General features: G+C 42.3%; 1 protein-coding gene across 1 annotated transcript in view; it reads left to right on the forward strand.

Moving 5' to 3' along the window:
• Positions 1-512: 512 nt before the first annotated feature.
• The window catches only part of LOC110174506 (E3 SUMO-protein ligase PIAS1-like), an 88,970-nt gene continuing 61,742 nt past the window's right edge, over positions 513-27,740 (forward strand). Inside the window, exon 1 of the mRNA XM_055154459.1 lies at positions 513-547. Within this exon, the coding sequence (XP_055010434.1) occupies positions 524-547 (24 nt within the window). The 5' untranslated portion in view covers positions 513-523. The remainder of the gene's footprint in view (positions 548-27,740) is intronic.

A 27,740-nucleotide genomic window follows, 5' to 3' on the forward strand; every position in this document is an offset into this window, starting at 1 on the left:
TCGCCTGTGCTGTGCTTTGGTTTGATTGGACCGTGTTACTCACCAACCCGCGTAAAGCTGCACACATCTGTGTCTTTATCAAACTATATCTGACTTATAATAATGTGGCACATATGACAGACCGGTGGAACACAGAGGAGCACAGAGCTCAGACACACAGCACGTCAGGTTTGGGAGTTTAAGTGGAGGGAACAGAAATGATGTGCTCTGATATGAGCCCGTTAGACTTTATGTCACATAAAAGTGTCCCAAACACTGTCCCACGCCCGTGGTGTTTGTGAGGGAACCATCTGTCCTAAAGTCAGTGCTTTTGGCACGTCTCATTCTGCTTTTAGGACATTTGTCCAGAAGAAGAAATAAAACATGGTCTCTTTGAACGCACCACTATCCCGGGCGCGCTCACGCCACACTGCGCGTTCACCGACGCTCTGCGCGTTCACGCATGCTGTGCGCGTTCACACAGCGCTCTGCTCGTCCCAGTCACGTGACAACTGCTAACCACGCCTGCGCACAGAAATACAAGATGGCGGAGAGTGCGGAACTGAAGGTAAGGCGCAGCCTAAAATCATTAGAAATGTACCCGGTGGTGGAGCGGGAGAAAGCTCGTGCGCTGCGGGATGCTGTCGGTACAGTGTGCCGCTGCACAGAGCCTGTCAGAGCCGCTCCTCATAGCGCTCAGAGCGCAGTGGGGAGTCTGAGGAGCCGTGAGCGCCAAAGCCTCCGTGAGCATGTTTATGTTGATATTGAGACGCGCGGCGGAGCTCCGTTTGCGTCCATCTGCCGCCTGCTCCTCGGGCGCACTCCGCTCCTCAAACTCCTCACCTGTTTAAAGTGAGCACGTTTTTTCAGTGTGCAGTGTGCGGGAGATGTGTGCACCGTGGGGCGGGTGGTTGTAGAAAAAAAAAAAAAACCCTGTAAAAATAGGGGCTGTTGGCGACAGTGTCCAGACTGTGCGCCGCGCGGCGCGGTGCGTTGGCTGCACATGACAGCGCGGCAAAGCGCGCCACATCCACATGTGCTGCTGTTTTATTTAAACAGAGATGCACTCGGCCCACATCCGTCTCTTTAGCCCGGTCCGGAGCGGTCTGGCTGTGGCTGGACCTGTTGCTAGGCGCGCGGCCCCATAGCGGGAGAGCGGAGGATGAGAACCCGGTACTGGAGCGATGTGAGCGGCTTATGAGCCGTGTGTCTCCTCTGTGTCACGGTCATGTACAGTGTATCCCCCCGGAGACTGTCTGTGCGCCTGTGTGTGCGTGTTTGTGTGCACGCGTGTGTGTGCGTGCGTTCTAACGGTGCACATTTGTACAGTTGAGTGTGAGCGCGGTTGGAACCAGCTGCAGCTATTGATCCTAATCTTGGACTATTTTTAGCTCCGACCACGTCTTTGGATCCATAAGCCTCCGCCGGGCGCAGCACAAACTCCGTTTTAGCGCTCAGAATGTGAAGAGACAGGAGCAGCTTTCATGTGCGTTTGCTCAGGTGCACGACACTTCAGAGCATCTTTGAATGTTCTATCAGACATGACAGTGTGTCACGAAACTCGTGTGTCCATGTGTGAGACACAGCTGAGCTGACGTGGGGCCCATTACAGCCTGATGCTTTTAATTGAGCGACGTGGCCTCCCGGCTTCAGGGGGACACGGAGTGGACAGTGCTATCTCCACACATGTATTATCTGGGATGTGCACATGCTCCGTCTTATCAGAGGAATTATGCAGTAATACGCGTGCAGTACTGTACTCTGGTGTAGTGGCTGTGTTTAAAGGTCTCATGCTTTCTCATTAGACACACTGTGGTTGGTTTGCTTTTACGCTGTTTGTTTGCCCTTCTTCTTGAAGATGGTGCTGAAGGCCTTGTGTTGTGTAGAAGTCCATGCATGCAGACTCTCCCAGTGGGTGCTCGCTCTTCCTCAAACTCCTCACCCAGTTATAACACATATCAGAGATCTGTCGAGTTCAGGCTTTGACATGGAGGTCTGGCCACAGTATATCATGGTATAGTATTTGTGAGAATAGAATTTATGACCAGTGTGATGGATTCTTTGGCTCTTGAATCAGATGAGACAGCCCAGTGTTGTGTAGTGTCTCACTGACAGAGTATTCGACACGTGTGACTGTTCTCTGTGCTTCTGTGTTTGACTTGGTTTCAGATCACATCACAGTGTTGCACTGGTCAATAACATTTAACACAGGTGTTAGGCTGCAAAAATGAATCTTGTTCAAATGCAGGTTTGTGTTGTAACACTGAGGTCTTGACTCTAGTCACTAATAGAAATGATCAGGTTCAACATTTGTGAATTTACCTTTTGGAGATTTCATGGCAAAGTTTGATGTGATCAATAGAGAAATGTGTCTGTCCCATCAGGGAGGACGACAGCAGCACAGTCTAGAGTCTGGAACCACCACCAGGAGCATTTCTTGAAGCTGACACACCTGCTTCAGTACAAACCTTTATTTTGATTAGAAGTGGAGCAAGACACATCTCACGAGACAAGTCATGGTAGTAAGTGGAGTAAGGAAAGACCAGATTTAGACAATAATAATATGAAAATAATTACATGTAGATTTAATTTGTAGTTTTCTGATGAATGCAGTTTCTTATGCAAATGATTTGATATGATCACTGCACTCTGCAGCTGTCGAATGTAACCAGTCACAGCGCTGGACGATCAGCAAGTCCCAACCAGAGGGTCACCAGTAACAAACCTCATTCTACCATTGTGTCTTTGGGCAAGAGATTCCCCCAGTCACACATAGTGGTTGCACTGAGACTTCCAAGCTGCAGACAGAGAACACATAGTCGTTCTCACTTTATGTTCAGGCCTGATGTGACGCTCAAAACCTCCAGGATTCCCTGCCTGATTTCCAGAGGCTGCACTAGCACTGACTCATGACTGGTGCAGGTTCTGGGGTTTAGTTTCATTGCCAGCATTGAAGGTGGCAACCTCAATAAGAGACTTGTGATTTGAACATGTTTAACTGGTATCTGAAAAATTTACATAAAGTTCCTTTAAGGTCACCCAGTGTTGAGACTACGAGGCAGATGTCTGCAGTGTGTCTCTGCTCTGCTTTTATATGAAACTGTGTAGCTTGATTGGTGTAAATGCATCATGTGCACATGTGCACATACACACACATGTGTATGTGTACATGTGCATGTGTACAGCTCTCTGCACAAGTGGCTTTGGGACGTTCAGTAAAATCTGAGAGATTTGAGCCTGAGCTGTGGCCCCACATCCAGTGTAATCCCCCAGTGTGGATAATCCCCTTAGGCCTCGCCCGCAGGACCCTCGCAGGGACCCCGCAGGAGGGCATCTGAACCTCAAGGAAGGGCATCTGAACCATAAGGAAGGGTATCTAGCAAAGGCTGCAGTGTGTCAAGCGTGTAAGAATCACCTCCTTTTCACGTGCTGTGCAGTGAGCATGTTTTGGGTTGATGAGGTAAACTGGAACCACAGGATACTCACTTTTAGAGCTGCAATTATCAGGTCACAAAGACTGCAATTATTTCACTCATACGTCCTCTGTAAATATCATAATGTCCTGTTATTCAAAACCAAACCAAACTGATGATGTAGTTTTCAGACCTATTCTGAAATGCGTGGAATTCTTTATTAGTTTAGCAATTCCAGCCTTTGCACAAATGTGAATTCTTTTCGACGGGCACAGAAGGGCATCTGTACTTTGTGGAAGGGCATCTCAGAAAGGCCATGGGTGAACCTCAGGAGGGCATCTGAGCAGGGCAGCAAGGGTTAGGTGCTGCTCCTAATGCTGATATGTAGGGTGCTGTTTTTATGGGTGACCTTGTGATAAGTCTGTTGAAGATTGAGCCCAGTTGTTGTCAGGAGCAGTGTCCAAATCGAGCCCCATCACAGTTTGATTTATTTTTTCTAAACATTGCAGCTCTGCTCATTTGACACAAGGAGAACATGCAAACTCCACTCCTGGACCTGCTCTATAAGTCAAAATGTTTTACAGAAATCAGAAAACAGCAAATAAGTGGCTGTATGAATTTGGCATTAATGTCATTTATTATGCAAAACTGACTCGTGTGAGCTTCATGTTATCATGAAACAAAACACAACTCCTGGAATGTTTTTGATGAGGAAGCAACATTATCCAAGAAATATATATCATTTGCATAATACAGGCCATTTACTGTTTAATGTATATATATTCTCATTATAAGATCAACTCTGACACTAAGCAAAAACAATTGTCACTCGATACAAATTTTGATATTTTCCCTAAAATGCCTGAGTAAAATGAACCTTCTGGAGCTCAAACACATGGGCTCTGTGTGAAGCTGAGGCTCTGTAGTTTTGGCCTCTGTCACCAGAAGTGTCTGATCTCTCTTTCTAAAGTCTGCAGAGTTCAGATGTTTGGTTCGTATAAGTTTTGGTTTATCTGGTGTCTGCTGTAGATTATTTGTAATTAGGTTAAAAAAGTCCAGACGAAATTCCTATAAAGTACATTTTTTGTTTGTGAATTTTTTTTTGATATTTTTAAATTTGTAGATTTGAAGACAAACTGCTTCTCAGTCTTCCCAGAATGTTTGATTTGACTTTTCCCTTGTGCACATCAGTTTCTTTCTTTTCATTCATTCATTTTTTTTTTTTTTTGCATGTTTAATACATTAGAATGAACCATCAGTCTTTACTTATGCTAAGATCCTCAAAACCACAGACTAAATATTAAATACTAGCTTTTTTAAGGTAGATTTAAAAAAAAAAAAAAACTTGGCATACATTTTTTTTATTTTTTATTTTTTTATTCTTTTATTGATGCAAGCATGAGGAGAGAGGAGCTGGTGTAGAGGTGTAGGTTTACAGGTGGAGCTGGTGTAGAGGTGTAGGTTTACAGGTGGAGCTGGTGTAGAGGTGTAGGTTTGCAGGTGGAGCTGGTGTAGAGGTGTAGGTTTGTAGGTGGAGCTGGTGTAGAGGTGTAGTTTGTAGGTGGAGCTGGTGTAGGTGTAGAGGTGGAGCGGGTGTAGAGGTGTAGGTTTGCAGTGGAGCTGTGTAGTAGAGGTGGAGCGGGTGTAGAGGTGGGGGTTTACAGGTGGAGCTGGTGTAGAGGTGTAGGTTTACAGGTGGAGCTGGTGTAGAGGTGTAGGTTTGTAGGTGGAGCTGGTGTAGAGGTGTAGGTTTGCAGGTGGAGCTGGTGTAGAGGTGTAGGTTTGCAGGTGGAGCTGGTGTAGAGGTGTAGGTTTGCAGGTGGAGCTGGTGTAGAGGTGGTAGGTTTGCAGGTGGAGCTGGTGTAGAGGTGTAGGTTTGCAGGTGGAGCTGGTGTAGAGGTGTAGGTTTGTAGGTGGAGCTGGTGTAGAGGTGTAGGTTTTAGGTGGAGCTGGTGTAGAGGTGTAGGTTTGTAGGTGGAGAGAGTGTAGGTTTGCAGGTGGAGCTGGTGTAGAGGTGAGGTTTGTAGGTGGAGCAGGGGAGCTGGTGTAGAGGTGTAGGTTTACAGGTGGAGCTGGTGTAGAGGTGTAGGTTTGCAGGTGGAGCTGGTGTAGAGGTGTAGGTTTGCAGGTGGAGCTGGTGTAGAGGTGTAGGTTTGCAGGTGGAGCTGGTGTAGAGGTGTAGGTTTGTAGGTGGAGCGGGTGTAGAGGTGGGGGTTTACAGGTGGAGCTTGTGGGGGTTTACAGGTGGATCTGGTGATGTTGTAGAGTTGTGGGTTTACAGGTGAAGCGGGTGGAGCTTTTCAGGTGGAGACAGTGTGTTTGTGGAGCAGGTTAATCCATGATGACACACACGTGCTGGGCTGCTGTCTGTGCTCTGCTGCTGTCTGCACATAATGAGAGGCCATGGACACATTCACTGTACACACTCTAAATATACATGCAAGGCTGGAATAGGCTCAGCAAATAATCATTATGGTTTAGCACCAGTCTTCTCATTACTGCTGCTTTACAATGTATCTACAGCTTCATGCAAACATCTATAGATGCATCGGTTCATCTGATTTACCGTATTTTCCGGGCTATTAGGCACTCTGGATTATAAGGCGCACGTCATTAAATGGTCTATTTTCAAACTTTTTTCACAAATAAACTGCACCGAAACCCAACAGTGTGATGGGTGAGTGGTTTTGTTTGTTTGTGGTGTTCACAGTGACTCTGGGCTTTGTTCAGTTGTGGCGTGTAGGGAGGGTGCTGTCTGGGACCAACGGATTGTCGGCGTGTTCACAGTGACTCAGTTGTTCAGTTGTGTCTAGAAGCGGCACACTGCACTCGCTTTTTCGGTTCGTTCCTCGTTGGCGTGGAGTGATGAGTGTGTCTGTGGATGTGTTTCACTGTGCGGTCGCTGTCTGCTCTGTGTGTGTTTGTGTGCGCTGCGTGTGTTGGGTTTTTTTTGTTTACTGAAGTCGTACTGGGACACCTGCGTGGATTCATGTACAGGGCGCTCTGGATTGTGGGGCGGCAGTTGTTTTTTGATGGAGTTGGAGGCTTAAGTGCGCACCTAATAGCCCGGAAAATACATTATGTGAAACAAAACAAAACAAAACTAAATTGCAAAGGCTGCAAATATTCCACAAACCATCATTTCACTGCAATCAAAAAAGTAAAAAGTAAAGTAAAAAAAGTAGCATGTTCTGAAATGTTCTTGTGTGTCAGATGCCCTCCCTGTGTCCCCATGGGGTCTTCTTGGACTGGTTTCTCAGTTCAGAATGATGAGTCTTTTAAATGTCTGTTAAATGCTCTTGCATGTCTTTAAAATGTGAACAGACTCTAAACATAAATCTCAGATCAAATTAGGGCTGGGCGATACGGATCAAAAAATATATCTCGATATATTTTGCTGTATCTCGATATACGATATATATCTCAGTATGGGTACAGGAAAAAATAACCCCCTAAAACTGAAAACTGCAAAAACAAATCTGCCAAATTCCACAAGATCTTTTATTTTACTGAAGTGCAAGAAGTCGGCAGTTCATGTAGAAACAAAGTGCTTCTGCCACATTTAAGATTACAAGAAATCCCTAATTACATAAATAATAATTTTACTGTAAAATAAAAGAAATACATATTTCTTTCTTTTCATTCATAAATAAAACAACTCAACTCAAGCTCTTCTTTGCATTAACTCTGTTATCCAGACCATAACCATGAGCTCCTTCAGCACAGGAAACTCGGGAGGTTCTTTATTTTAACAGACCCATGTTTCTCACCAGTGTGAGGAGCTCTGAGGTTTCCCACAATCCACTGCAGATCAAACCCAACGTTTCCAAACACTGTTGTACAAGTGACACTGCAACAGATTATTCATTCAAATCTTCTGCACAAATAAACTTTACATTACTAAACTTTACAACAGCCACATCAGCCCGTTTGAGATTATCATGTGTTTTGCTCACATGTGTTTACGTTTTACAGAAACGCATCTTAAAAGTGCATGGCTCATTTGCATAAACAGCTCACTCCTCACGCCACCAATGTGGTTCAGCTTCTGTTGGACTAAAGGACATGACTCAGTGGAATATGAGTGTTCTCTCTGTGACAGAGGATGTGCTGCTGATGCTGAGTCTGTAAATGGTGGAACAGGTTCGTGGTGCTAAAAGCTTTTCACTGACACCAACCTTCGGCATTCACGGAGGTAGTGAGGAGAGAATGAAACACAAGCAGCAAAATCAGGGAGGCGGGGGCGACACAGAGAAGGCAAACAAGGGAAGCGGCAAAATCAGAATTGAAAAATAGAAAATATTTTTAAAATATGGAGATATCGCCCACCCCTAGATCAAATCCTAATCACAATACTCATCAGAAACATCTTTTACCAAAATGGTGCAGCCCGAGTCCACATCTAAATGTTCATGTCCTTATGTTTTTCCTGACACACCTCCTCCTCTCTGACTGGAGTGTGAATTGAATCTCAGAGGTCCAAATAACACATCTGGAGAAGTCTGTCCTCTGATACCTGCTGCACGTAACAGCACAGTCTGATTTACATTAGCAGCCGACCAGGAGAGGCATTCAACTGCACAAAGTAAGGAACAGCCAGGCAAATACTAGACGTGTAATTTCAGATGTCACTGTGGAAAAAATCGTAAGAAGAAAATCGCAATCTCAACTTTAGTTGAGATAAAACAAGCACATTTTAATGGACAGGACAGCCAATCATGTGGCAGTGAGAGCGCGTGGTGCTGATGAGGAGTTACACTGTTTAGGAAAAAGCTACAGCGCGTCTCTGTTTTCTCTGGAGAGCTCACGTTTCACAAGCTTTGACTTAACTCTGCACAATTTGGCTAAAGGTCCAGTGTCTCCTTGTCTCTGCTCCTTCTCTCTCTCTGATCCAGCTCCTCACCTTTTTTCAGCTGCATCTCTCTGTTTATGAGTGAAATGTAAGTCCTGATTTAGCGCATGGACATTGCACATATCTCTGTTGATGGCGGTAAAGAGCACGTGTATGTTTCTGCTCCTCACAATAACACACACATACTTTTAGGTTTAATATATTGTACAAACACATTCCAAAATTTTAATGTGAATTATTGGTCCTAACACAAAGTACACAAAATAAAAACTTAGTGATCCTGACACACTGCTCTTCATGCCGGTCTCTGTTTTCAATAAGACAGAAAAAGATCGATTGAAAATCAAGATGGATCAATATGGGAAAAATAATTTGTGATTTACTTTTTTTTTTCCCATATTGCCCAGATATTTTTTAAACTCAATATGGATTCTGACATATCGTATATATTTATATAATATTTATATTTAATTCTGATTTAGCTGCTTCACTTGTTTGCCTTCTCTGTCGTTGCCCCGCCTCCCAGATGCTCACTTGTGTCTCTGTCACTATCTCCGTGAAGGTCCAAAGTTGGTGCCAGTGAAAAGTTTCTAGCACCACAAACCTTTTCCACCATTTACAGACTCAGCATCAGCAGCACATCCTCTGTCACAGAGAGAACACTCATATTCCACTGAGTCATGTCCTTTAGTCCAACAGAAGCTGAAAAACATCAGGACAGAAGGAGTGAGCTGTTTATGCAGATGAGCCATGCACTTTTAAGTTTTGTTTCTGTAAAACATAAACACAACTGAATTAAACACATTATAATGTCAAACGGGCTGATGTGGATCTAGAGTTGTTACGGTTTAAATGTTATAAAGTTTAGTAATGTAAAGTTTATTTGTGCAGAAGATTTGAATGAAGAATCTGCTGCAGTGTCACTTGTACAATAGTGTTTGGAAACGTTGGGTTTGATCTGCAGTGGATTGTGGGAAACCTCAGAGCTCCTCACACTGGTGAGGAACATGGATCTGTTAAAATAAAGAACCTCCTGAGCTTCTGCTGAAGGAGCTCATGGTTATCGTAAGGTTAACAGAGTTAATGCGTTTGAGTTGAGTTGTATGAATGAAAATAAAGCAATTTGTATTATTTCTTTTATTTTACAGTAAAATTATTATTTATGTAATTAGGGTTTTTACATGTGGCAGAAGCACTGCGTACATCTTGCACGTCAATAAAAAAAAGACATTGTGGAATTTGGCATATTTGTTTTTGCAGTAGTTTTGGGGTTTTATTTTTCCTGTACAGATATGGAGATATTGCAAAATATATATCGAGATATATTTTTTGATCCATATCTCCCAGCCCTAAGTTATATGATAGCCTTTTTCATTAGTAATTAGATAGCTGCAGGGGTTCTGAAACATCTAAAGCCCCCCTCCCCACCGTCTCTCTTCATGATGGCATCACTACAAAATTCAAACCATGTTTATAACCAAATATAGTGAGTGGTGAACCTGTCAGGGACAGGACAGACTCTGCTGTAACGCCTCACATTTCCTGTGTCGTCTGAGTAGAGCTGGACAGAGGCCTGTGAGGAACAAAAGCGTGCAGTCCTCGTCCAAACTATCAAGAAAAGATTTGTACTCTGCTGTGAAATGAAATCCTCCTTCTCTTCAGTGGAATAGAAAAGTAGGCTGAGGATGGTCATTCCAAGCACTGGGGTTGCTCCGGGCTGTGCTGCCGATTTTGTTTCTTGGTGCTGTTGCCGTGGCAACCGTTCACATTTGGAAAGGTAGGACACAGGTAGGAGGGCGTCTGCCACTGGAGCTTGTGCTGTAATGACCAGCGTTTATCCCACCACCTGAGAATGATCCGGTCTCAGAAATCTGACAGTCTTAAACCTCTCTGTGAGTTTTCTGGACGACTTTTTAATATGTTGGTCTGAGGTTTGTGTGTGTGTAGGAGCACTCTGAGGTATGTGTAGGAGCACTCTGAGGTCTGTGTAGGAGCACTCTGAGGTATGTGTAGGAGGACTCTGAGGTCTCTCTGTGTGTAGGAGGACTCTGAGGACTCTGAGGTGTGTGTAGGAGCACTCTGAGGTGTGTGTAGGAGCACTCTGAGGTGTGTGTAGGAGCACTCTGAGGTGTGTGTAGGAGCACTCTGAGGTCTGTGTAGGAGCACTCTGAAGTCTGTTTCACTAAGGCTGCTGTGTTTGACACTTGGATGGCTTTTTTATTTTCATTTATACCAAAATGACAGGTCACTGACAAATCCTTTGTGTGTCACAGATTAAGAAAATAAAACCGGAGGATGAAGTACATGGGGGTTGTTCTGCAATATGGCATCTTGAAAATTAGTGATTAAAGATTAAGCACAAATCACTCCAAATACAACTTCAAGTGAGTAAATGTGCGAGAGACATGGTTGTAAACTGGATTTTGCAGGATAGGTCTGATTTAACACACAAAATAAGTCCAAATTATTGGGTTATCTCATTATTCTAGTGTTCTGATTTTCATTGGCCATGTCATGAAAAATGGGACTTCCCTTCTGTGTCTACACTAGGAAGTGTTTACTGAAGTCATACAGACAGGTCACATGACTCTCCTCAGGTCACATGACTCTGTCTGGAACATAAACACATCTCATGACTGTGGTGTTACTTCACACTGTGGTTTCCCCAAACTTCAATGTAAATTCCTCTTGAACTCATTTGGAGAACAGAGAAGTGAGCAGTGCACAGTATTACATTTGGCCCTGAAATCACATTTATACTTCAATATTTTTATTTTCTAAATTTTTTTTTCTAATTCTGGAATTTATTTAAATTTGTAACTGTTATAATGAACTGCTCACAGGACAGAAGTGAACCTTTCCTGAACAGCTTTAGAATGATCTTCTGTATGAAGTATGAATTGTCTTCTCTAAAAAGTCTACCTGGTGTTGTGTTTTGCTTCATTTACTTTCTGTTGTAGTAGTCAGGTTGTACATGCATGCTCAGTAGAAATCATAAATAATAATTATAACCCAATAATTAGATCTGATTTTTGGTCTGATTTGTCACTACAAATTTTGATTGACAGATGAATCTCTTAAAGGCCGCCACACACTACAGGACCATTTGCCTGGTTTAGGCTGCGAGTTTCTTCCCCCTGAGTTCAGGGCTGCGTGACCCAACTTTGTGTCTTTGTGTGCGTTTTTGAAGCTGCTGTGCTTCTCGTGTGTGTGTGTGTTTGTGTGTGTTTGTGTGTGTGTAGCGAAAATAATAAGACTTTATTCCTCACCTCTCGTAAAGCAGTAAATTTAAGCTGCAGCATTTCATCCACATTATTCATAGAAATCATCCCTGCAAGTAATGACATCCAGTCCACAAAACCACGCTGTGAATCTAGTTTGAGCCGTTGTTTAAAAGTAGAAAGGTGAGAGTATTTCCTCACGTGTGTGTGTTTACATCCACACAGCACATGGATCGCGGTGAAGCTGCAGATTAGCAGATCTATTTCCTGTAGACTTTATCACCAGTCTTTAATGCTTTAAAAATCCTGTACCTGAAGTATTGCACCACATTTCACTTTTGAACACTCAAGTATCTGAAAGCGAGTGGTTTTACTGTAGACAGGAAACAGTTGACGCCATCACAGCGCTCACAACTTTATATCCTGTGGTCTGTAGACAGATGCCACTGCAGTGTTTGCGATTGGAGATTTAAAATCTCAAACACTTCTCCTTATGTCTGTGGTTTGTGCTTTTTGTTGCACATTTAACAATCATTTAAGACCAAAAAATCCTGTAATGTGTTTGGGCCTTTAATAAATAAAGTACTAGAGTTGTCTGGTGTGGAGTGTGTCTGCTTACAGCGCTGGGGTTTCTCTGCATGTGAATACAGTAAGTGTAGTGCTCGTGCTGGAGACACAGGTTACATAGGAGCATAGCTGCTGTGGTGTTGTGTTTTTACTGGCCCGGGCTGACAGTGAACACTATAGAACAGAGAGACAACGTGTGAAAGTGAAGTACAGACTCTGCTGGTGGTTTAAATATGACATATTTATGAAGACAGAATGTCCAGCAGGAACCAGCCCCGTTCTTCCTCCTGCATGAAATGATTTGTATTCATCTCATTGAATAATTGAACATTTGACTCATTTGATTCTGCTGCAGAAGCCCCTTAGTCTTAAAGGAGACATAGTTTTAGAGCTTTTCGAGTGATCCATGTGCATGTTCTTCTCCTGTTCAAGACGTCATTATTCTGATCTGCCCACGTTGTCACCTCCACTGGTACACATCCACCGTGACTCTATTTTTATTTTCTTAATCGTGATACGTGCAGGATTTGGCAGCATTATGTTGTGATTTTGGTACAAATGGAAACAGAATCATCCACTGTCCATATGGGCCATCAGATTGGTCTGGACTGGCAGCTGCAGTTTGTTTGGATCACGTACTGTAACTGTACAGTTTAAAAGTGGACTTGCTGCTTTAATGATCACAGATATCACCTATAACATATTTACACATATATCACATATAACACATATATCACAGATATCAGACAAAAGCCAAATAAGTCTTCTTTAAGGTCGCAGTTCAGTCCACAACATTTTTTCTTCTAAGTACCAGTAAGATGGGACCGGTGTGACGGGGCGATTCCAGTAATAATCACTCTTAAGCATAGTTTGAAAAAATTGCCTTAATATTCATGCTCATTGCTGTTTGTCTGGTTTATTTGCATTATATTCTCAGAGTAAAACACATAGATATGTAAAAGTACCAAATGGCCTGTGGGCCGGTTTTAGGCCCCTGCTTTAAGCTTTTTCAAACCACAGTGCCTGGGGTGTGCTGCTGTCACAGGCTGAGGCTGGAGACCCTCTGTGCCTCCACAGAGAACCAGAGCCCTGCTCCACACTCACTCTACTGCCAGACATAGAGCTCTGAGTGTGGGCAGCACACGCCTCCTCCTCTTCCTCCTCTTCCTCCTCTCCATCACACACCTCCTCCTCTCCAACACACACCTCCTCCTCTCCAACACACACCTCCTCCTCTCCAACACACACCTCCTCCTCTCCAACACACACCTCCTCCTCTCCAACACACCTCCTCCTCTCCAACACACCTCCTCCTCTCCAACACACACCTCCTCCTCTCCAACACACACCTCCTCCTCTCCAACACACCTCATCTCCTCCTCCTCCTCCAACACACACCTCCTCCTCTCCAACACACCTCCTCCTCTCCCAACACACTCCTCCTCCTCTCCAACACACCTCCTCCTCTCCAACACACCTCCTACACTCCTCCTCTCCAACACACTCACACTCCTCCTTCTCCATCACACACCTCCTCCTCTCCAACACTCACCTCCTCCTCTCCAACACACACCTCCTCCTCTCCAACACACACCTCCTCCTCCTCTCCAACACACACCTCCTCCTCCTCTCCAACACACCTCCTCCTCTCCAACACACACTCCTCCTCTCCTCAACACACCTCCTCCTCTCCAACACTCCTCCTCTCCAACACACCTCCTCCTCCTCCTCCAACACACACCTCCTCCTCTCCAACACACACACTCCTCCTCCTCTCCTCCAACACTCACCTCCTCCTCTCCAACACACTCACCTCCTCCTCTCCAACACACCACCTCCTCCTCCCTCCTCCAACACACCACCTCCTCCTCCTCTCCAACACTCACCTCCTCCTCCTCTCCAACACTCACCTCCTCCTCTCCAACACACACCTCCTCCTCCTCTCCAACACTCACCTCCTCCTCTCCAACACTCACCTCCTCCTCTCCAACACTCACCTCCTCCTCTCCAACACTCACCTCCTCCTCTCCAACACTCACCTCCTCCTCCTCTCCAACACTCACCTCCTCCTCTCCAACACTCACCTCCTCCTCTCCAACACTCACCTCCTCCTCTCCAACACTCACCTCCTCCTCTCCAACACTCACCTCCTCCTCTCCAACACACACCTCCTCCTCTCCATCACACACCTCCTCCTTTCCAACTCTATTTGTCTTCTTTAAAGTCCCAGAGTTCCAGGATTAAAGGGGCACTCCGGGTGAAGGGGACCCAGCACCGGAGCTCGTTCTCTGGACACTCTCCCCCTCTGTTCCTGCTCTTTGGCTCCAGACAAAGGGGAGGTTCTGGTTAAGGATCTAGACTGTGGTTTTCAGGTGTAGGTCTTTTGTGCTTTTCGCTGGCCTGTTCCTGGCCTGTTCTGTGGCGGTGCAGAGGTGTCACCGGCCGGAGGAGGAGGAGGAGTGTGCTTCCACTGCTCTGGGAGTGCAAAGACTGTTATGCAGGAGCAGCCAAAATGGAGTCTTAAGCTTTTGTTTTCTCATGTGGTGGATGAGAAATAACTCAAATTCTCAAATAAATGAGTAGATTTAGATTTTCAGATGGATAAAGGGGCTGGATTTATTTTATTTTTTAATAATGAAGCAACACAATAACCAGCCAGTAATATGTGCATATGTATCATTCAGCAGATACAAAATTAGGCAAAGCATGCTGGTTTTAAAGGAATTGTAATAAGAGTCTCTCATTTGGGTTGTTTCAATGCTCAAATCCGGTGGGTTTAAACCTAAAATATCTCTCCTGCAGCCAAACATGAATTAAATATATTACGTCTTTGTGTAGGTCAGTGTTTTCTGTGCATTGTCCCTGAGTTAAATAAATTAATCAGTGAGAGAGACAGTGAGCGGATTCTGGAGGTTCTGAGCTTTCACATGAGGTCTGTCCAGAAACTGAGAATGAGACACATTGGATGTGTCTCCATTGTCTTACTCTGTGTACAACCTGCTAACCCAGCTGCTTAGGTGGTGTCCACACGACAACGTTTTTTGGTCCAAACTGTGACGTTTTTATTTGTTTTGGCCTTTCGTTGACATGGAGCCAGCGTTTTGGGTGGGTGAAAATGGTGTTTTTTGAAAACGGGTTCCAGATTGAAGAAATCTAAGAAAGCGAGCGTTTGTGTTGTCATATGGACAAGCAAACTGCAACTTTTGGAAATCGATGACGTCGCGACCCAGTCATCACCACGTGACCAGAAAAGAAAACCTCACGCAACCGGTAACAACCATAACAACAACCATGGCGGGCAACAGAGTTGAGTTTGTGCTGCGGACGCTTCTCAGTTTATTTGTCCTATTGCATCAAAACCTCTTAATCTTTATTAATTAGACTTTATATGCATGTGCTCTTTGTAGTTTTGTGTGTTCAGTCCTGGCTCTGTGGCGGTTTACAGCGCCACATACAGGTGTGGCATATGTATTACATCATTTTCACTTAGTGCTCCATTGTCATCTGGACGTGAATATTTACTGATCCGACACACATTTTTGTCGTGTGTCGTGTGTTGTTAGTCTGACAGTGGTGTGTCAGTGAGTTGTGGTAGTTGGCACAGACCGGCAGCCTCACCTCTGCCTGTCTGCCCCAGGACAACTGTAGCTATAATATAGGTAAATGCCAGACCAGGTTTGGAGTAAATTCATAATTTAAGACGCCTGTCTGTGTCCAAAACAGCACTTTATGAACCAAATGTGTTTTTATTCGAGTAAAAAAAAGTCAATTAGACATTTTTGAGGCCTGTCCTCACCTGCAGAGCGGCTGAGCAGTAATGCAGCTCTGCTGTCCCCAGAGACACACACTGCCCAGGCTAATAATGCTGTGCTCAGGATGTGTGCGCACGACTCTGTGTGTGTGTGTGAGAGTGTGTGCGTGCAGGACTGTGTGTGTGTGTGTGTGTGTGTGTGTGTGCATGTGTGTGTGTGGGAAATGTATGTGTGCTTTTGTGTGTATGTTTATGTGTGTGTGGAAGTTTAAGTGTGCGTGTGTGTGTGAGCATGTGGGAGTTTTTGTCTGTAGGTTTGTGTGTGTGTGTGTGTAGTGCATGGAAGTTTGTGTGTGCATGTGAGAGTGCGTGTATGTGTGAAAGTTTATGTGTGTACGTGGGAGTGTGTGCGTGTGTAGGGGAGGATGTGTGTGCATGTGTGAGAGTTTGTGTGTGCGTGTGTGAGAGTTGTGCGTGTGTGAGAGTTGTGTGTGTGTAGGGGAGTGTGTGTGTGCGTGTGTGAGAGTTGTGCGTGTGTGTAGGGGAGTATGTGTGTGCGTGTGTAGGGGAGTATGTGTGTGCGTGTGTGAGAGTTGTGCGTGTGTAGGGGAGTATGTGTGTGCGTGTGTGAGAGTTGTGCGTGTGTAGGGGAGTATGTGTGTGCGTGTGTGAGAGTTGTGTGTGTGTAGGGGAGTGTGTGTGTGCGTGTGTGAGAGTTGTGCGTGTGTAGGGGAGTATGTGTGTGCGTGTGTAGGGGAGTATGTGTGTGCGTGTGTGAGAGTTGTGCGTGTGTAGGGGAGTATGTGCGTCTCTACCTGGTCATTATATAAAGCTCCAGTCTGGAGGCAGGCCTGCGGTGGTGCCAGGCCGACCCATCCCCCACAGCAGCCTCTGACTCAGGCGCAGCTCTCACCTCCTCCCCCCTCTCTCCTCTCCCTCCCTCCCTCATCCCTCCCTCATCCCTCCTCTACCTCCACTGGCCAAATTACACCCAGCATTGTAGCTCCGACAAAAGGCAGGAAACATAAAAACTCGTTTCTCACAAGAAAAAAAATAGCCTTTTCACTATTTTTACGAACATTTTTGAACAGGAATTATTTGATTTTCTTTTGTTTTATATTTCTAAGTACCACTGCTCCTCTAGATACACTGACTGACTTTCGAGGCGAGTAGGTGAATACATTTTAGACTTAACTGTTCACAACACAAATGTCAGCTTTTTGGGGGGGTTGTTTCAGATAGAGAGAAACAAAGAAAGAAAAGCTTGTGACTTGGAGTGGTTGGGCGCTGTTGTGTGGCGAGGTGGATTTAAGAGCCCTCACAGCTGTGGCCAAAGACAAAGGAATGTCACTGACCCAGAGACTTTTTTTTTTGTGTGTGTTAATTTCAGTTCATGTAGCTTTTTTGAATTTCATTCCAACCAACAATGGCCAGTAAATCTCTGCTGCATGACTTCTTAAAGGTATCATTACTTGGGCCGAAGTGCGAGATATGCCTGTGTTAGGGTTCAGGAGACATTACAACATTCTCAAACTGGGGGAGGTCACAGTTATGTGGAAAATGTGACTTTGTTGTCTTTTGCGATGGTTTATTTGTAATATAACTGTAATTACATGTAGGGGTGTCAAAAGTATCGAAAATCAAATCCTAATCGATACTAAAACGAGTTAAACTAGATACTCAAAAATCTCATTCACAGAACAGAAATGAACCTTTCCTGAATAGCTTTAGAATTATTTTGAGCTGTATCAGGATATAAGAAGTAGAAGAAGTATATGAGCACATAGACTAGTACACACACATGGACCAACATGAACCTACTGCACCACTGACCATTACACACATACAAGACACATGGAAGAAAAGAAAGTTCTAGGATTTAATGTAAAGAATCAGTCTATTCTTTAGTATCAAAATTGGGTTTCAAATATTAGGTTTGTTTATATTATTATTATTATATTTATTTAGTAATTTTTTGTTGAAAATTGTTCAGCTTTACTGTAGCCACAGAAGAAAGTACACACCCACCAAAAACATGAGTGGATCACTTCACATTTCTTTTAAAGATGGCTCCAAAGTGAAGTGGAAAATGTACAGGTTTCATCTCACAACTCCAATGACCATTTCAACATTATGCATAGAACTGTTACCCCCTGTGTGGTATTCTAAAGAGCAGCGCTCTCTTCTCACAGCTGCACGCTGTGATCATAATACTGAAGGATCATTTATGCAGTTAGTTTGGGAATGCTCTAAATTATCTTCATTTTGGGAGAATATTGCAAAAAAATATTATTATACTGTAAACAGTCTGTGATCAGCGTCACAGCAGAGCCTGTGTCTCCAGAGTCTTCACCTGCAGACAGAGACACATCCAAGTGTGTCTCATTCTCAGTTTATGAGCATGTCTCACGTGAAGCGCAGAACCTCCAGAATTCCCTCTCTGAGCTGCAGAGGCTGCACTAGCACTGACTCAGGGCTGGTGCAGGTGCTGGGGTTTAGTTAGTGACCGTTCAGATCTGAGAGACATTTTAGGTTTAAACAAATGGATTTGAGCATTGAAACTTGCAAATGAGAGACTTATGAGGCTCATTCTGTTTTCTGATTGGATAATTGTCTTGGGAACCAAACACCGAACTTTCAATTATTGTGGTATTGAAAACCGTAATGACAGCTTCTATTCCTTGGTATCGAAATGGAGTTTGACATGGTGTTGTGACAATAGCTCAGAGCTAGCATGGCGGTGCATGATGCTAACCTCCAGTTTGTTTACTCAGGTCCATTACGGCGACCATCACGAGCCGTGCATGTCTCAGCACTTCCATGACCTTGGAGCCGGAGCAGATGAGAGGACACTGAGCTCAGCCTATAGGCCTCAAGTTCATAGTGTCCTCATGGCGATCCAAATTTAAGCTCTGGACTTTGTACTTCCACATGCTTTGTAATGAGTTTAAATCAAGGAACTTTGTCAAGTAACAGTTAAACTAAGAGTTTTTCCCTGATGTAGTTGTCAGAAGTGTTGAAAATCAGTAGCAAGTATTGATACTAAACAAGTGACAATGACAGGACAGAAATGAGCCTTTCCTGAATGTCTTCACAATGTATCAGAACAAGTATACGCACATAGACTAGTATACACTCATGAGTTTGAGTTTGAGTTTGAAGTTGAAGTTTTAGTATCGTGACAGTACTAGTCTCTATAGTTGGTGGCTGCAGTTGATTCGTCCTGAAGTCAGTGGCTCTGGGGAAAGTGCCAGGAGCAGTGGGTGATCACAGGGTGGCACCCAGAGACCCATCACCAGATGATGAGTCCAGACGTTCAGAGGCTTGAAATGTTTTAACTCAATGGGGAAAACCAAAACACTGGAATGACACCCACTCCGATAAAAGCAAGACCACAGAAAAATTGAACCAGGAACCTTCTGGTTTATTTCTGTAACCTTGTTTTTTTGATGAATATTCTTTACTGAACTCTCAAATTGTACTTTTTTCTCCCATTGAGCATTCACTGCCATAACATAAATATCAGGAAGAAATGATTTTGATCTTCAACATTTAACAGTAAAAACTAAGACTCCATGAAAGTCCAGCAGAGGAGTCAGCAGCAGACAGGACCATACCTCTCGTTTCATTTATTAAAGAAGGGCTAATATACAAAAATACATTTTTTGAGCTTTCTACCATGTTATAACATTTTCCCTCATCAAAAACACGCCTGCAGAGGGTTTAGATGTCATCCATGCATGTCTTAGTAATTTAGCAATCTGTCCTGAGCCCCGTTCGGACCCTCCTTACAGTTAGCTCTAAGATTCTTTGGAATGCTCCGCCCACAGGCCGAGCTTACCAAGTCTACTGCAGTCATGTTCTCACACAGGCTCAGAGGCGGCTGCTCTCACATAGGTTGGTCATTGTCTAAAGTTCTTGTCTTGTATGAGCAGATGAATGAGAAGACAAAACCCTGAAGTGGATGTCTGTGGTACACTGCAGTAAACTCTGTCCTCTTCTGACGGGGTCCCCTAATGCCTTTGCAGGGGCACGGGTCAGATACAGGCTGGTCATTGGCTGGTTGCTGTACTTTAAACTGTACTGTAGATCTTTAGTCACCTCCAGCAGAAGCTCATGAGGCGGAGCAGCAGCCCACTCCTCTGTGGTCTGGGGCTGTTTCTAATGATATACTGAGGTTGGATCAGAGGTGTACTCTGCTGCCTCCTGTTTCACTGCACGACTTTTGGATTACGTCACAAGTGAAAATATTTATTCTGTGCTCTGTCACCTCCGGCTACACTTAATACTTTATCCTCCAATAAGCTCCATGATTTCATCCACACACTCTCTATTAGTTCATTGTGTTCATGTGGTGGAGAATAATCACTGGAATGCAGACACGTTACTTGAGACAAGTAAAAGTAAAAAGTATGGCTATTTGATGAAAAGCCTTCAACTAACCTACACTGAGGAACTGTTTGGATGTCCAGTGCACTTTATGTTTTCATTTGGAATAAAACAACAGTATGTGGAACACTGTGGGTGACATCACTCTGCCATTTCTATTCTGTATGTTTGAATAAGGCACATTATTACCCATCAGGAGCTCGTGCATCACTGTGTGTGCTCCTGTGCTGTCAGCTGAGGATGTGTGTGTGAGACCACAGAGCTAAAGGACTAGCATGCTAACTGTGTAGCTCTGTAACAGGCATACTGCTTCACAGTAGAATACTCCACACCTCACATCCACTGGTCCTGTGGCAGAAGGCAGTCAGTCATAGGATCTTTCAAAAAGCAAACCCAGCTCAGGTCTGTCTGATGAAGAAACATGGTGTTGTTCAGGTTCTAGAGTGGGATGATGTCATACTCCCACATGGAGGAAAGAATCACATTTCCCTATTGATTTCATGGAAGGCATTTCTCATGAGAAATCTGTAAAAGGGAAATTCATAAATGTTAAACCTGGTCAATTCTAATGACTAGACCTAAGAACTATTGCATTAAAAAAAACATTTTTACATTATGGGTCTGGAATTGGACCGTAGAGCGTGATGACTGTCCTACAAGTTAGGACGGTCCAGCCGCAGACGTTTGTAGCATTTGCTTCTCAGATGAAGACTGAAAAATCTCTCTTCATTCATGATGTCTTCTTGGTGAGACAGGCTTCTGTTCCAGACCTACACATTTTTGTAAAGTATTGTCAGTGTGTGAGGTTTTGGCTGGACAGAGATCTGTAATTGATACACATATTAATCAGCACTAAATAGTGATAGTTTTGAAACTGTATTGATGCTGAAACACAAACAGGACCTTTCCTGAATAGTTCATAGTTTCAAAATCAGCTTTAATTATCTGTCGATACTCAGTATCAACCAGTCCCAGAACAGAAAACTGAAAACAGCATTTATAGAGTTTTATTATGTAAAACTAAAACAAAGCTGCTCCAAATGTGTTATGAAGAACTTATTTATCCCTCATATAGCCACAGAACAGCTTGAAAAAAGTTCAAACATTATGAGACTTATTTTAAATGGAAGTCACACATGTTTCTGTATCGGTGCTGATATGTGATACGAGGATTGGATCGTGCATTCCTAACTGTTGTGTCATTATCACTAGACCTGTTCTGCAGTACAATTTTGTTTACAACATACACATGGCTCTGTTGGTATAAGAGCCGCTGCCTCAGGGCTTCACCTCATTTTTTCATTGTTCTCTGCCCTAAACAAACGGTGCTGTCCAAATGTGCACATTAGTTTAAGTTTAGTTTAAGCTGCACGTTCAGATCTATATTCTAATCTTGTTTCCTCATCACAAACATACCTGGGGTGTTTTTGTTGTTGTTGATGTTTTGAGTTCAAGAGTGTTTTCTCAAACATAAAACACTTGGTTCCACCTTGTGATGCCATGTGGTAATACAGTTGTAATCCATTGTGTTATTAAACTCTACTGAACAAAAGACAAAAGGTAGATGTTGACATGAAAACCACCACTTCATGACATCACAAAGTAGAACAGATTTTTGAGCTTGGAGATGTGGACAGAGTAATGTATAAAGTGTTACTCAAACATGTATGAATGAAACAGAACAGAAGTCCAGGTGTGTTTTACCATCAGTCTAAAGAAACTCGTGCCCATCTCATCAGGCTAGTGAAGCTCTACTTTGTTTGGATGTTGCTTCTTTCTGTCTGATAGATTTACTTGAGTTCATTCTTATAAAGCTGACATTAATGATTGCACACAGAGTCTTGTTTGGTGTTTTGTGTATGTTTTTACCATCCTATGAGTAGGGCTGGGTACCAAAAATCGGTTCAATAAGTACTGGCACCGAAAAACATTTGTTTGGCCCCAATTTTCGGTTCTTGGTCTTTACATGCCCACATCAATGAGCCAGTAAATACCGCACCGATTTATCAGCAGAGCAGGTGCTCTGCCTCACGACACGACTGAAATGTGTGGCACAAACAGCACTCAGGTTTAACACAGTCCCACATGTGTCCAAACAAAGCCCAGTGTCTCATCTTACCAATAAAACAGAAGAGCTGAAGAAACAGCATGCAGCATAAAACTTATATCAAAATTAAAAGTGTAAAGTTATTCAAAACAAAGAGCACATGCACCGAGCGCCACCTATATAATATAATATAATATAATATAATATAATATAATATAATATATATATATATATATATATATATATATATATATATATATATATATATATATATATATATATATATATATATATATATATATATATATATATAATATAGCATGCTCATTTGTTTTGTTTATTTTTATTTATTTAATAAGAAAGGGACAGTGCACAATTTGAACCTTAACAGGGGAGATGTTTATACCAGGTTGTAGCACCAGTGTCGTTCCTGGGCAGGTTCATTGATTAATTGTATTTAATTAATGTATTGTATTTAATTGTATTTAATTAATGACCTAAGCTATCAGCTGTTCTTCCTGGAGAAAATATATTCTTAATAATATTTGTAATTAATTTACATAAAGAAAATAAAAAATCCAGGCACCGAAATAAAGATCCGTTCAGGAACTTTATGGGAACACAGGTTTCAAAGTACTGGTACTGAAAAGAAATCAAACCCAGCCGTAGGCGTGAGTGTGGACTAGTTCAGGTTGTGTGCTGCTCTGTCATGTGTTTTGCATTAGAGGATCTGCTGGCGGCTGCACTTTGCATGAGGACACTAGTGCCACAGGTTAGAGCCATTAAACACCAGTTAGATTCTTTAAAATGAAGAGCTGTTTACAAGACCTCAGCAGACATGTGTCACTTTGGTTATGACAGCACTCTTCAGCACATGTCTCTGATCGTATCAGTACAGGTTTGTTTTTGGCTGATACCATATTTATAGACAAATCAATGGCCAACATTTTTTGGATGATATGTGGGGCTGATATGGATTATTTTCCCCAAATTTAAAGCTACTACAAACTTCCCCCAAGCCTTGTTTTACTGCAAACCTTTAAGAGAGCTGAGTAGTCACATTTTGTGCAGTTATCTCCTCGCCATAAGGTGTTAAATAAGACTTTGTGTGTCCTCTTTATGCTGAAGAAAGTGATTGTACTTTTTTTCATGTGGTCTTAGTTCAGTTATGGATCATTTCAGGACTATTCAGGTCACTGTCCTGTAATAGTATAATTAAAGTACAATATAGAAGTACTGATAGAGAAGTATATGTAGCAGTATAGTAATAAAGTGTTCTGATAAGGCTTTGTGTGAGTCTGTGCTGGAGATCTGAGGTCCATAGGTCTGTCTCCTCTGAAAAGCTGAGTCACTCAAAATTATTTATTTCAGTGAATGTGTACTGAAAAAAATATTGTTCAGATTTTAAACAAATAAAAGATCAAGAAGTGAATTTAAATACAAAAGTGCAATCTTCCACAGCAATTTTCTGTTCTTATTTTGTCAGCTTTTTGACGAGCTCATTATGGAGGATGCATATTCCAATGCTCCATATCTTCAAAGTATCAGCATCTTAAACAAAAGTGTGTTGTTTGCCGGAGCAGCAGGTCCCTTCTACATTCTACATTCTGTTGGACTGGACTAAATTCTTGTAGCATTCAAAAGTACTATATATAAATGTTTACTTTTACCTGAAATAAATAATAGTTTGGTGCATTGATTGTTGATTCTGTTAAAACCCGCACTGTTTCGCAGTCCTTTGTTTTTCTCCTTTTTTGTGTAAACCATGTTGGTTTTTGACCTGAACGGAGCATGCGTCTCTCTGATTGATTAAGCCGCCTCTCAATCATGCTCTCTGAGATCAGAGAGACAGGACACGGCTCCAGATCCTCTCGTTTTGGAAAGTTTTATCAAATTGTGTGGTTTTGGCTGGTCAGGTAATTTTGTTGTGTGATGATAATTCAGTTAAAAATTCATTTGTGGCCGATGTTGATACCAATTGTTTTGACTCCAGAGGATGTGATGGCCCTTTATACATTTAGACATTTAGATTATTTTGGTTATGTGAGCTTTGCCGTCACATTTTGTGTACTGTCCTGTGTAGATTATGTATGTCATCCGATATATCGTTCTATCTGTACTAGATACAGTTTCAATGCCACAGTGATTTTGTTTTTAGACAGTTGAATGTCATTTTCAACATAAAATAATTGTACTTTGTTCATGTGGGCTTATACTAGTCCAGCTATGGGTCAAGACTCTTCCAAAACTATTCAGGTCAATGTTAGTATAATGTAGTATAGTATATGAGTAGTATAGTATATAAGGGCCCGGTCAAGCAGAATTAAACAACAAGGCCAAAAATTCAAGTTAATGCATCTGATATAAAAATGTATTGAACAGATACATATGTACTCTAGTTTATGAAACTGTTGACATTTTTTCTGCACCATTTTTGGTTCTAAAGTTCCATACGTTTTAAACAGACCATGTATGAAACATGGAACAAAAATTATTTCCCAAATTTCAAAGACCTGCAAATTAGAGCCCGACCGATATGGATTTTGTTGGTGCTGCCGATAGCCGATATAATCGCCGATATATTTAGTGATGTAAAAATTCACTGTAAATGTTGAATTGATTAAAAAACTTAGGTTTGGCTCTAGTGGATTCTGAATTGGGTTTATTTAGGCAACATGTATTGTTATTTTGACTCTTTACATCATATTTACATACAGTAGATTGGCCTAATGGCATTTTTGCATCACATTCTAGCTACTGTTACTGTCACTGCTAGTGATGGGTATTCCAGTTTTTTTTTTTTTTTTTTTTTTTTTGGAGAACCGGCTCAGCTCACTAAAGCAGCTGGCTCTTTCGGCTCCCAAGCAACTCTTGAGATTGTTTTGTTGCAAGCAGGACTAAACCAGAACTGAACCAGGACTGAGTGTCTGGACTCGGTTTCTATCTCTCTCCTTCACTCGAGCCCAAGTTTAGTCCTGGTTTATTCATTTTATGCTGAACTGCAGCCAAATATGCACTTTTTTTTATCCTATGCACACGCAGATTTCTGAAAGTTTCGTTTTCAGCCGCTGCTGCTTTCAAACTACGGGTCTACATGCGGCATGAAGAGAAAAAGTGAGAAAAAGAGAAAACACGGCTCCCAATAAGAAACATGCTTCCGTTGTTCGCTTCAAAGAGCCGGATCTAAGAGCCGCTTCGATCGTGACCGAGCCATAACTCCTAGCTAGTAAACTATCGTTATTAGCCTTTAGCTGTAAAAACGTGCGCACCGCGGTAATTAATTATATGCATAAATGTGGATCATTCACACGTCTATTCACAGCTCATTTACATATCAATGCTTGTCCAGTAACAAATATACGACCAATGTAGTCATTTTACAATAGACCAATAGAAAACAGCCTGTTTATGTGTGAGAGCTACAGCAGCTAATCGCTAACAAAACAAAACTAGCTTCACAGTCGATGTATTTCCAACACTCACCGCTCACACAGGCTCCTCCTCACATCACAAGTCTGCACTAACAAATGTCCTTTTAATCCAGACTCAAACCGATTGTCCGAAAAAGAATATAATCTCAATGTTGCGCAACGCTGCGGGTGTAAACAAACACACGCGAGTGAAGTGACGTCACTCTGGTGGTGTGTTCAGGGACAATACGGACACAGACACAGACAAATTACACCGTAGATAAATACTGATGCGGAGCTACATATTAGGACATTTATCTGTCTGTAAATTGGATTAAATGAACACAATGTAGAGAGTCTAAGATTTATAATTTAGCTTTATAGGTATAACATGCCCACGTGAAATATCGGCCCATATCAGCAAGCATATCGGCCGATAGCCGATATGTCTCCAGGTGCCCATATTGGCCGATAATATCGGCCAGCCGATATATCGGTCGGGCTCTACTGCAAATCATGTCAATAAATGGATGTATTTCATCATATCTTGTGTTATTCCATCTTTGAACTGTTGATGAAGGTACATGATTTAAAAAAAAAAAAAAAAGTATTTACAATGATAAAAATTTGCTTGGAAGGACTGACATATTTTATAGAAATAGTTTCCTTTCATTTTGAAGTAATATTAAAGTATTCGGAAGAAAAAAGATGACAAATTATGTAAAATCCTGCACCTTCTACTTGTTTGCACAATTTTCCCTCCGTTACTTTTCCCTCCGTTACCATGACCTTTCTTAATAAAAAATCTCATGACTCAAAAAGTCAGAGGTTTTACAACCTAATCTTGTACCATATGGTAGAAAACTATATGAAGCAAATATTCAAACCAGTTTGTTAAGGATATGGAAGTGAGAACCAAGAGTTATCACTGTTTGTATTTATTGAACAAAAAGTGTTGCATATTTCATTCCCTCCGTTACTGACATGAGTTTTTAAATTTTTTGTCAACAACTTGAAAGAATATCACAGGTTTAACTTGACCCTGTTGGAGTGTTAACTCTTTCCTACATTCTGATACTTTACTTATTTCAATAGTCCCTCTAGTTTCTGAATAAGAGACATTTGAATGTCAAAAATCTGCCCCTGTTTCTCTTCGTTACCACTTGACTGAACCCACGAGTAGTATAGTATTATGAGTAGTATAGTATATGAGAGCACAAAATAGAAGTATGGATAAATAAGTTTGAGAACTTCTGTAGACAGTGTTTTTTCCATCAGAACCACCTCTAATTATGAATCAGAACAGAATTCAAGAGTGGAATCATGATTTCTTTATGCCCACCTCGACCCCTCCCCCTCCCTGGTGGTGCGTTTACTGACTCTGTGGAGAATTTGATTTGTTTTGGAGAGGCTCAGCTGCTGGCTCCCCTCCCCCTCCCTCATGCTCTCTCTCCTCACCCCCTCCCCCTCCATGACTCCGGACACAACAAATGACACGGTCTTGGATCTATCCACCGTCTGACACTGAGCCAAAGCTGCTCCAGAGCTCGTCTTATCTCCTACCTTAGTTTATTTTATTGTCATGTTTTGAACTGTGCGATTTATTCTAGTTAAAGCTGCACTATGCAACTTTTCAGGTGGAGGTTGTTGTTTTGCCTGAAATGTTCCACACTACGGCATTGGCACTGTGTCTATTTGTCTGAGCATTAGTAAATTGCAAGTATATAAAACATAGCTTGCTCGCCTCTCCACAGATCTAACCTGTTGGCCTGGTGTCCTGTCACCTGCTTGTCTGCATTTGTTTAACGAGACTTTAGGGCTGATTAATTAATTAATTAATTTTTTTATTTTTTATTTTTACTTTCTATGATGTTATAACGTTCTGTCATTAAAAACAAGCCTGAAGGGGTTTTAGATTTTATACATACATGTTTGAGTAATCTAGTGATCTCTCCTCTAGGGCTGGGCGGTAATACGGTATTACGGTTTACGATGGTATCAAAAAGTAGCAACGGTATCAGTTTCATTACATCATAAAAAAAATCTGCAGCTCATAAGACTTAATATAATATTAAAATTGACTGATATCTACATTTGTTTGCTCAGTACAA

Source organism: Boleophthalmus pectinirostris, unplaced genomic scaffold, assembly GCF_026225935.1.
Source record: "Boleophthalmus pectinirostris isolate CB_2022bp ecotype Guang Dong unplaced genomic scaffold, ASM2622593v1 HiC_scaffold_19, whole genome shotgun sequence".
NCBI lineage: Eukaryota > Metazoa > Chordata > Actinopteri > Gobiiformes > Gobiidae > Boleophthalmus > Boleophthalmus pectinirostris.